Source organism: Rhipicephalus sanguineus, chromosome 4 (genome assembly GCF_013339695.2).
Source record: "Rhipicephalus sanguineus isolate Rsan-2018 chromosome 4, BIME_Rsan_1.4, whole genome shotgun sequence".
NCBI classification, from domain to species: domain Eukaryota; kingdom Metazoa; phylum Arthropoda; class Arachnida; order Ixodida; family Ixodidae; genus Rhipicephalus; species Rhipicephalus sanguineus.
In genome coordinates, this window is record NC_051179.1 from 196,686,513 (window position 1) to 196,698,009 (window position 11,497).

Consider the following 11,497-nt stretch of genomic DNA (forward strand, 5'->3'; position numbering starts at 1 on the left):
CGCTTGTGCCTTCACGAACGACCCACGCTCCCGTTTCCCTGCCTCACAGGAGGCCTAGGTACGGGGCACTCCCTCGCAATTGTGCCCTCATTTGAGGCAGCGGAAGCAGCGTACTGTCCATCGCGGTGCCTTTCCTGAGACGGAGCAGCTTCCGAGCTGTAGGGGTCGGTTCGCGTGTTGATCAAAGGATCTGTTATGAAAAGCGCCACCCTCAGCGATGCGCTGGGTCGGATTGCGTTCCTGTTCGCGCGTGTCGAGTTGCGACGCAGCACAGGCTGCGCGCCTACCGTACGTGAAGGGTCTAAAGCGCGATCGCTCAGCTCCCAAGTGGGTCTGCTTCAAGCGGGAGCCGCAATGGCAGCTCCGACGGGCTTTTGCCGTTGGGGAAAGGTCACGGCCCCTCTCCACGCGCAGCGCGGTTCATGGGCCTCGCTGGCTGGTGGTGGCGGGCAATAGGCGCGCGCGGCGAGAATGTCGACTTGAATGCGCTTTGCCTCGGCGGCCAATTCCTCTAAAGGCGGCAATACACTCCGACGTAGCGCGCGCGCGCGTCGTGGCGACGTTACGTTGGCGAAAACGCGACCCTCTATAGTCCGGCGGCACCTGGCGCCGACGCGAACGGCGGCATCTAGCGCGCTCGGACGTCGTCCGGCGCCGAATGCAACCGAATGCATTTCGCGCCGACCGCGCCAAGAAAGTTAGCGCCTAGCGCCCTCTCTCGTCGAGGTAGAGACTCGCTACTCGGCGAGCTGTCAGAACAACATGGCGTCTTCGCAAGAAAGCGTGCCGGACCTGTGCGGCTCCGAAATCGAGAGGTTTTTGGACGCCGTCCAGCAACATCCTTGTGTCTACGACACCCAAAAGAATGGACTACCGGGATGCAGAGCGAAAAAACAACGCGTGGGAACAGATACGTGTCTACTCCGGCCTCTCAAAAGGTGCGTCGATGCTACACATGTGTGTGGGCAGGGTTCTGTTTGGTGTCGCAGAAGTCCGTGGTATGCCCGTGTCACTGGGGCGCACGTAACCCACGAGCCGCTTCGCCCTTCTCAGTATTTTGCCAGCATCCGTGGTATGCCCGTGTCATTGGGGCGCACGTAACCCACGAGCCGCTTCGCCCTTCTCTGTATTTTGCCAGCGTCCGTGGTGTGCCCGTGTCACTGGGGCGCGACCCACGAGCCGCTTCGCGCGTCTCAGTCTGGCAACAAACTTCTGCGACACCAAACGGAACCCTGCGTGTGTATTGTCAGTGCAGTATACGTCTCCGGACATGCTGTGCACTAAGCGCCTGTTTGTTTGTCTTGTTCTCCCTGTTTCAGTCGATGAGTGCCTGAAACTGTGGAAGCGGCTGAGGGATCGGTATACTCGTGAACTGAAAGCTATTGAAGCGACGAAAAGGAGTGGCAGCGGCTACGTGTCTCGACGGGCCTGGGAATTCACGGAGTCCATGGCCTTTTACAAACACTGCGGCCGTCCGAGGAAGTAAGCTACGCATTTTTGAACTTGTGTCATCACATTCATGCCTGCTTATATTGCGTACACTTAGATGACTATGCTTTGATGACGGGGTTTCTTTCTTGTATAAAGGTTTCCGCACACCACAATCGTGTCATGCAGTGAAGCAGAGGGAGTTTGCTGCGCCCTTTACGCGATCGTGATTGATTCGTTTTGCGTTTTCGGAGTGCACATCAGTAACATTTTTTTGTGTGTGTTCACTTAAGATATACGAGTTTGTTGTACTTGCCTCGGTCCGCACCCACTTATTTCTTCCTCCATATAATGTTCAAGGTACTATACAACTGTCCCTTTAATCCTTGCACGAAATAGCAAATGAACACTGAATACCTCGACAAAATTTCTGGTCTCATTGGAGTTGTTTATTGCACACATATGTTATACAAAATAGGCACAAACTGTATGGTCTCAAAGCTAAAGGCTAGTGCCGGTCCCATTGGAAGTATACATAGCTGAGTTATACGCGTGTGGACGGCTCCGCGATTGGCACGCGACTTCTGAAACCCGTTTTTCTTTAAGTGAGTAGAGCGGTATTGTAGTGTACACATGATACTATTGGTCTGAATAATCCTTCGGCATTCTGAGCGAGCGATGCATCCAAATTTAAAGGGGACAGTTGTATGCTTTTAGTTGACAGTCGTGCACCTGTTTCCCTTTGAAACAATGTATGCCTTTTCTCTGCAGAACTACATGCAGTCTGGAGCCAGCCACTTATGGTGATGATGGCGAGACCGCCGAGAGCATCTTTGCAACTATGGAAAATACGCCGCCAGCACCCTCAGGTGTTGAAAGTCCCATGGATTCCCCACAGGAGCTACCAATGCCAGCAACGCCGCCACCATTGGCAGAACGACCACCGGAAACCGGTAAACAAGAGGCTGCACCAAAGCTTAAAAAAGGGAAAAAGAACGACAACTTTGAAGAGCAGCTGTTGTGCAGACTCGACGGCAAAATGTCAGAAAATGAGGCATTTGGAATATCCATAGGCCTTAGCTTGGACAACATGCCACGTAAGGTGGCACTGAAATGCAAAGCACGAATAATGACATTGCTTGCAGAAATGGAGGAAGAAAACGATGTGCACACCATCAACATTAGTTAAACTTTGCTTATGAGATTGCTTGAATATGTTTTTTTTTCTTTAAGTAATGATGCACTTTAAAAATTAGAAGTTTTCAAGAGTTAACAGGATAGCGTAAATGTGCTATGTTCGCATCAGAAATCATGTAAGGTCTACTTGCCTGCTTGTTTGTTATGCTTCTCTTTTTGCTCGTGGGCAATGCCGATACCATATATTCTGCGAAACAATTCCTAAATGCTGTCGCATTAAAAGGTAGCTAATCGATACAAATGCAATTTATGGTTTCCTACATGCCAAAACCATGATGTCATTATGAGACACAATGTAATATGGAGTTAATTTTGACTGCCTGTGATACACCATGAAGCTGCTAAATTTAAGTACACGGGTGTTCTGCCAATTCGCCCCTATCCATATGCGGCCACAAGGTTCAGAAACAAACCATCTTCATTCGCAGAGCGACACTTTGCCTGCTAAGCTTCCATGCCGGGTTATCAATACAGAGAATGCAAATGTGATACAATGCAAGTGTGATACGCTGTTTACCAATGCTGTGATAAAATATTTTAAGTGCCAGTACACGAACAATTGTTCATATGTATACAACATTATGCATGTTGAACACCGCATAGTCTGCTACTGTGAGCATTTCTTTCTCGGTGATGTGTGTTCCAGTACTATCCGAGATCTCTTTCTTGCATTAAATTAAGAGTGGTATTCTGTTTTTTGTGTGCATTTTCAGCATGACATGCTTTAAAAAGTGCACTTGTTTTGCAATTCTAGTCTGTCTTTCCGATGTGGCAATATCTTACAATATGTGACAGATATTTTTGCCTACTTTTCATGTTATTGTGCACCTTATCAAATGTTTCACTTTTACCACATGCAAGGTATTTGAGCACTGTGTATAGTAGTACAAAAGTTTCACAATTTGTCTAATACATAGGGAACACATTGCATGCAGCATCAAACAAAAGGCTAAGTTCCACTGTGACGATGAATATTTTATTCTCAGTTGTTTTTTCTACATATTTCAGAGGTTTGTTCATATTCTTCCAATGAAACATCCCAGAACAAGCAAACAGACAACGCAGGCTGGCAGTTGTGATTACACGCAAACGTACACCTTATATATGTGTGTGTGTGTGTGTAAAATTGTCTGAATATCTGCATTTTTGTTTTTCACTTGCTGCATTTTTATCTGTGTTGCACACAAATATATTATGTTATTAACACACAGGTAAGTGTAACTGCTCTTGATTTATTGTGCACTTCATTCGAAAGTTATCATTAAATTCCATTTTTTCTATGTGATGCTCTCTATGTTATTTATGCGTGCGGTAAATGTTTTTAAAAACAACGTGCTCACAGACCTCTGCAATGCACACCTGATATAAAAAGACACACAAATGCCTCGTGGTTCAAAAGATTAGCTACAGCGTGCTTTTAGCTTATATATAACAAAATAACAGCTTGTTGGTCATCGATTTTCACTTACTGGCGTACATTGCTAACAAATCCTATGTAGGAAGGGCTTGAAATTAACCTGTCAGGGTGACATTTCCGAAATCACATTGGATTAGTTGAAAGACGAAAAAAAAAGTTAATGCTTTATTTGTTTATTTCAAGGTACTTTAGTAAGGGGGCACCAGAGAAAAATGACAGAAAAAGCACATGAGCCAAACATGCTTAAAATAATGCGCTTGAAAAACAGTGTTACAAATAGAACTGAATGGGGAAACAATCAGATTACTCAGAAAAAGAATGAAAACTACAATTCTTGGTAACATAAAAAGCGGTGGATTGCCTGCGTATAAAACCAGCAAAATATGCACATAGTTCAAGCACATAAACAAACAGCAATGAATAAGCCACAAAAGATCTGCTTGTAACGCAGTGCGGCAAAAATACTCAAAGTATTACATATAATACAGCCTTACAAAACACAGCACTCGAATGTGCTGTATTCTGCTAGGAATAAAGGAAGAGAACATTGAGGGTACAAACTATGCATGCATGTTTACAGGAGATTTTAGCATCGCCTGACAACCTTCAGCTGCCACGGCAATGAACCTTCTGGAGACATAAAATAGTCTGCTATTTCGTCCCTCATTGCCATGGCAGCTGAGGTGGGGCGGTTGCTCGACGGCACTGTCTTTGTGCCAATTTCAGTGACAGTGTGGCGCCATTCTCCGTCATGCACCGTCTCGCCGCACAGCGTGTCGCTGTACTCGTCAGGGCAGTAGGCAGTGTCCTCCATAAGAAAATTGTGCAAACATACGGCAGCCTGAATCATGTTGTTGAGGAGCTCTGGCTTGCCTTGTACCGTTCCAAGAAACACCCGCCACCGGGAGACCAAAATGCCGAAAGCATTTTCAATGCACCTGCGTGCCCTCGACAAGCGGTAATTGAAGACCTTTTTTCTATCATCCAGCTTTCTCCCAGGGTAGGGCCGCATCAAGTAGGTCCGCAAAGGGAAGGCTGCATCGCCAACCAAACAAAGTGGCCACTCCGAAATATTTGAAGGCAGCCCCAAAGCACCCTTTTCAAAAACTACCTGGAGGCAACTCCTCTTAAAGAATGAACCGTCTGAATATCGGCCTTGGGCTCCGATGTCCACCATTAGAAATCTATATTTGGCGTCGGCTATAGCCAGCATACTTAGTGAATAGAAACCTTTATAATTGTAAAAGTCGGAGCCACTGTTGTTAGGACATTTGATCGCAAAATGCTTGCCATCAATGCTCCCTATTGTGTTTGGAAAATCCCATTTGTCATGGTATTCCTTAGCTATGTCGCGCCACCTCTGTGTGCTTGGGCGTGCGAGTACCAGGGGCCTCAAGCAGTCCCAGATCGCTGGTAATGTCTCCTTCAGTATTCTAGCTACAGTAGAAGCATGCATTCGGTAGCTCAATGCAATGTCCTCCATGGAACCTCCTGTGACCAGAAATCTGCAAAGTTGTGAAAAGAACAGTCCATATAATTATGGTTCAAATATTTTGACATACATGTTTACACTGAACCGAAGTGTTATCAGCATAATTATATTCTTTAATGTCTGCATAGCGTTTCACAGACACCATAGGACCACAGACAGTAGCAAGAATAGTTCGTCGGTGACTCCATATAGGCTGCATAGGAAGCACTATTATACGCGGCGAAAATTTTCGGAAATATAAGCGATGAAGAAAAAAGGGGACCATGAGGCGATGCGAAGCCGGAGCACTTGCACGATCGCGTTCCGTTGGCGTTCATTGGGCATGCTACCGACCTCGCGTCGTGGAACGCGAAGAGGGACGCTACGCGCGTCGTATCTTCCATCTAGCCTGGCCGTTAATTCTCACAGGGCGAGCGGGGAACGCGGTCGACAGGCGGGCGAGAGGGAGGCAGCGTAGGAGAGGAGAGAGAAGGGGAGGGGACGCGCATGCGCTCGAGCTCATCGCGGCGTTGCGCAGGAGTGAATTTCGGCATGTCTAGCCCGCGTTTCAGAGGAAGAGTGGAAAGGGGGAGGAAAGAGGGGAAGGGGAGAGGGTGAGTGGAGAGGAGGTGTGTGGAGAGGGTATGCGCATGTGCAGTAAGGGCGGTCACGCCGCACACCACCACCGGATTGAGCTCCGCCTTAAGATACTTCGCATCTAAAAAAAGTTAACGTGAACCAGTATTTACTTTGCCATGCACGGGGAAGTTCAGGGAGGTCAATACATGGGTTCCGTATCTTCGAAATTACGAAAAGTAGGGAACACGAAAAAAAAAGCATATTACGGGAACGAATTCTTGCGACATGTTAGCAAAAAGCGTAATTTTCTAAAGCAACAGTAGACATGCATGCACGTCGGCTCGTGGCCGCATTGGCTAACTTCTAGCAAATATGATCAGCATATATTTTACCTCAATGTCACCGCGAGCCTCTCTGCCGGTGAGATGGGTCTCCTGTGAGTTGGACGATGAACAGCAGCTTGTCGAATGACGCCTTTGTCATCCTGCGTGCGACAAATGCATGAAAGTTACGTATAACATACTTAACCGAGCTGGAGCTACACAATTCCGAAAGGAGCAACGTTGTCACTTACCTGAAATACTTGAAATGATATTCAGGATCACTGTGCCGAAGCTCCTGTACTAGGTGGTGGTATTCTCCATACTCTGGACGCTTGTCAAATATATCCCTTATGTAGAGAGACCTGTTCCTCTTGCGACGCAGACGACGCACCAACAACGCGAGAATAATCTTTCGTCTTGCGGCATGCGTCTGTGTCCGCGCCATCGCTGAGAAAACAGTCCGGTCCGCGGTGGTGATCGCTACCGACTGAGATAGCGCGCGAAAAGATTTGTTTCGATGTTCCACCACAGGCGGCACGGAGCGGCGCGATTTTCTGCGCATGCGCTACTCGAGCTGCGGCAGCTGCGCGACGTTGAACTGTAGGGCGACGGACATACGCCTGGCGCGGCGTAGCCAACCTGGCGTGACGCAGCGCAACCACCGCGCGCGCGCGCGCCGGGTCACGTCGGAGTGTATTGCCGCCTTAAATATTGGAAGCGACTGGCGCGCAGGTACGCCAAAAAGATCGGATGCGCCTGCCTGATCACCCGTTCGACGCGTTCCTCGTTCGAAGCTCTGCGTTCAGCGACAGAGAAAAGGTCTTCCATCGCGCGTACATACTCCTGAAGCTACTTATCACGGGCTTGTGTGCGGAGCTTGAGCTCGCGATTCGCACAGGAAGGCCGTGCGGAACTCATCGAGGGTTGCTGCTCGGTGGCCTGAAAGCCGATACCACCTAGCCGCCGTGTCAGTCAGTGCAGCTGGGACGACGCGTCTGAAAACCTCCTGATCGTCTAGACCCAAGGCTCTCTGGTAACGTGTGAGGGAGACCAGGTAATCTTTTGCACTTTGCAGATCACCGTATCCGCTGTAGGTCGAAACGGCCAACATGAAAGCCGGATGAGTGCGTTTCGGAACGGCCGAAAGCGTTTGGACTGCCCCTGTGAGCGCCTGGGTCATCTCGGCGGCATTTTCCAGCAGCGTCTGTGCACCCGCTTCAAAGGAAGCTGTTGGTGCCTTAAGGCCCAACCGCATGCACGCGATTTTCGAGCGACGGTAACAAGCGACAGCGACAAACGGGCTCCGTCGCGCTGTCGCGTCGCGACGGTAGCACCCACATGTTCGCGACAAAGTGTCACGGTTGCTCGATTGAAAACTATTCCGTGCACACATGTAACTTGCGAAAAAGAATTACAAAGTAGATGAATGACAACATGCCAAATTTATAATTGTCTTGTGTGAGACAAAGAAGGCATAAAAGCGTTTCATGACGCTTTTTTTGCAATCTTGTGTTTAACCGCGACAGTGGTATCTGCTGTGATCTCCATGGGGCGCCCGGAAGCGTAAGCTGCCTACGCTACAACGTCGCACTTTGCAAACTGCGTTATGTTAGGGTTAGTACACGAGGTGCATATCTACAACGTTTCCTCTTGCAGTCGTGCAACATTTAAGAAAAGCAGCAGCGACTCGCATCGCTGCCTCGCAAGGAGAAGGGCCACCTCACACGACGACGATGTTGACATGGCAGCAAGCTACCACCGAAACATCAAAACGAGCCGTCGATCAAAATTAACGACAAAATACGGCCGCTGCTTCGCTCTCCGCGTAAGATGGGGTTATAAAGAAGGTAGGCTATAACTTGCATTCCTTGAAGTACGCGCGATTGGAAGCATCAAGAGCAAATTGCAACCGAAGCGAGGATCGGTGATGCTGCCATGTTGCCGGAAATCGTCACGCTCTCTTCCGGGCGATAAGCGATTTTTTCTAGTTTTCCAGAAAGCTGCGACGCGACAAGCGACGGCGATGGATGGCCCTCCGCGACAGCAAATCATGTCGCTCGTCGCTGTCGCTCGTCGCCGTCGCTCGAAACTCGCGTGTATGCGGTTGGGCCTTAACGGCGCGGTCGAGCGATGGGGAACTGTCTCTGAGCTCGATGAGCGGCGCGGTTTCAAAAGGGATACCGGCCGTTGCACCGTTCTCGGGGAGCGCCTGTTGTCTTTCACAGCCGCCACTTGAAGCAGCTTCACATATGGCTAAGCCGCTTGCGGCTAGCGCTACAGGCGCGTGCTCTAAGTCAGCTTGGCTACTTGTTTGCATAGCAGCCAGCGGGAGATGTCGGCAACGGCTCTGGACGCGTTTCCGAACTGCGCTCCGTAAGCTCCGCTGGCAGCCGATCGGGCGCGATGTGACATGGAATTGCCGTGCATTCCAAAGGGAGCAGTAGCAGTTCACTTTGCCCGTGTGCACTGTACGGGTTGGGCTATGGCCCCTCTTCCTAAAACACGCTACATCTCCACTGGGAGCTGGTACGTAGCTCCTCGCGTCATCCCTACTGGGGGTTGTGACAGGGGAGGGTGCTGGATTATGCTGCTCGAAGGCCCTCTCTAGCGGCCATCGTCGTCTTCATCGGCTGACTATTAATTATGGCGCGCACAGGCGCACGTGCATGCGCACGCTCCTCGTTCCTCGTGCTGCGGGCTGCAAGGAAAAGAAAACGCAAATAAAGAAGAGTCTTCTTCTGCTCCTGCCATCGGTCTGAACGGTTCCCTGGTTTTTACGCTCGCCGCCACACGCATTGTTATAGCGGACCTAACCTCAGTCCCTATAACGTGGTGACCCGGACGTGATCGCAGGGCGAGCACTACATCATGGACGCGACCACAAGCGACAGACCGACGATCGGCGCAGAGGGCATCGCCACAGTGCAGATTCACCTGCCGTCGTTTTGGCCCCAGAATCCTGCAGCCTGGTTCACGCACGTGGAGGCCATCTTTGCCCTTCGGCGCATTACCTCGCAACGAGCGAAGTATTGCCACGCTGTCTCCGCGCTCTCAACGGAAGTGGTTGCAGAGTTTCACGACCTTGTGTGCACGCCCAATGAAACCACACCTTATGACCACTTTAAAACGACGGTGCTGCAACGCAAGTCTGTGTCTGTGCGCAGGCGTCTCCAGCAGCTTCTCAACGAAGAGGAGCTCGGCGACCGGCGACCGTCAGAACTACTACGTCGCATGCAGCAGCTTCTCAGTGGCTGTAAGTTGGATGTAAACAGCCCGCTGCTGCGAGAACTGTTTTTCCAGCGCCTGCCACAGAACGTGGTGCTTGCCTTGGCTACCGCACCTGACGACCTGCACCTCGACAAGCTGGCGGAGCAGGCCGATCGCGTCGCTGACTATGCAGTATGAGGTACTGTGGCTACGGCATCTAGCGGTCCGTTGTCGCAACTCGAGGACCGGCAGTCTCGCCTGGAGCAACTGATCGACGACCTCGCCGAGACTGTTAATGCCCTACGGCCACCGTCTCACCCTCGTCGACGAGACCGCGATTACCGTCCCAGATTGTCTCCGAGGTCTAGCTCCCGTTCCGGTCCTCGTCGACGCGTCTACTGCTGGTATCACAGCAACTTCGGTGCCAGCGCGCGTCAGTGTCGTCCTCCTTGCAGCTGGCAGGGAAACGTACCGCAGAGCCACTGATGGCGGCCAGTGACTCTTGCCATACGACAAGCCGCCTGTTCTACGTCACTGACAGGATTGCCGGACATCGATTTCTCGTGGACACAGGTGCAGAGGTCAGTGTCGTTCCTGCCACACGACTCGACCGGCAGCGCTCTCCGCAGACTGCTCTCCTTCAAGCAGCCAACAACTCTGCCATCAATACATATGGTAAGCGCTCTCCTACCATCGATTTGGGTCTCCGACGCACCTTCCGATGGGTATTCGTTGTTGCAGATGTACGCATGGCCATATTGGGTGCTGATTTTCTGACCCACTTCGCCCTCAGCGTTGACCTCCGGGCACGTCGACTCGTCGACACAACGACCAGGATGTCCATACAAGGCATCCTCGCACCTCCAACATATACCACTGAAACGGCGCCACAGATACCGGCATCTATGTTCGCCTCAATTCTAGCAGACTTTCCAGCCATCACGAAGCCTTCCAACCTTGAGCTGCCTGTACGTCACAACGTTACGCATCATGTTGTCACTACTGGCCCTCCAGTATTTTGCCGACCCAGGCGCCTCGCTGGGGACCGCCTTGCCATCGCGAAAAGAGAATTCGACCACATGCTGCAACTGGGCATCATCCGCCCTTCGTCGAGCAGTTGGTCGTCAGCTCTCCACATGGTCCCAAAGCGTGATCCAGGGGATTGGCGCCCCTGTGGTGACTATCGAGCCCTCAACGCGCGCACCATACCTGATCGCTATCCCCCCTCACATTCACGACTTCTCTGCCAACCTCGCGGGAGCGGTGATATTCAGCAAAATAGACTTGGTAAAGGCCTACCACCAGATTCCGGTCGAGCAAGCGGACATCCCGAAGACTGCAATTGTGACACCATTCGGACTATTCGAGATTTCGGCACGGCCACGTCGGCCGCCTTGACGTCTCTCTCTCTCTCTCTCTCGCTACAATTGGTCCAATTGTAGCGAGAGAGGTAGACGTGAAGGCGGCCGAGGTGACCGTGCCGAAATCTCGCCACTTTTATTCGAAGGCCCTAGTACCAGCAGAGCGGCAGCGGCTGCCGGCGTGCAGCCTCCAGGAGCGTGAGCACGTTCCTCTCTTCTCGAGCAAATCGGTATCTGCTAAAAACGACAGCGGACAAAACTCACGCCTAGCAGACATAACGCGTTATTGAACGTCAGTCGGTTATATGCACTGAATGCGTGCGTATCAGGTACGTCTTTAAACAGTTCGTGCGCATATCTTGCGCCACGTGTACGATACATATTTCTTCTTTCAGAACACAAAAAACAGAGCAAGAAAACATCGCACCGCCTCCGCAAGGTTAGTACATTGTTAGTGAAGTGTTAGTACACTGCTAGTGGCATGCACCAAGAATCACGCTTCTGGAACTTGTTC

The 11,497-nt window shown here is 50.8% G+C and overlaps 2 protein-coding genes and 1 pseudogene across 2 annotated transcripts; 2 read left to right on the forward strand and 1 right to left on the reverse strand.

Moving 5' to 3' along the window:
* Nucleotides 1–1,270: 1,270 nt before the first annotated feature.
* Nucleotides 1,271–3,905, forward strand: LOC125758367 (uncharacterized). Its single transcript, XM_049415454.1, has 2 exons — nt 1,271–1,482; nt 2,200–3,905. Exons 1-2 carry the CDS (start codon nt 1,271–1,273, stop codon nt 2,615–2,617), a joined length of 630 nt encoding a protein of 209 aa, XP_049271411.1. The 3' UTR covers nt 2,618–3,905.
* A 587-nt stretch (nt 3,906–4,492) lies between these two features.
* LOC119391014 (putative nuclease HARBI1) lies at nt 4,493–7,121 on the reverse strand (annotated as a pseudogene).
* Nucleotides 7,122–9,283: 2,162 nt separating this feature from the next.
* On the forward strand, nt 9,284–9,820 carry LOC119391960 (uncharacterized). The gene has a single exon (XM_037659602.1). The coding sequence runs from the start codon at nt 9,284–9,286 to the stop codon at nt 9,818–9,820; it is 537 nt and encodes a 178-aa protein (XP_037515530.1).
* Nucleotides 9,821–11,497: the final 1,677 nt, after the last annotated feature.

Excerpts from the sequence above, each read along its gene's own strand:
- LOC119391960 (XM_037659602.1), top strand. The coding sequence starts at position 9,284 with ATGGACGCGACCACAAGCGACAGACCGACGATCGGCGCAGAGGGCATC.
- LOC125758367 (XM_049415454.1), top strand. The coding sequence starts at position 1,271 with ATGCTGTGCACTAAGCGCCTGTTTGTTTGTCTTGTTCTCCCTGTTTCA. Across the intron at positions 1,483-2,199 it reads CACTGCGGCCGTCCGAGGAA|AACTACATGCAGTCTGGAGC; the intron begins GTAAGCTACGCA and ends TTTTCTCTGCAG.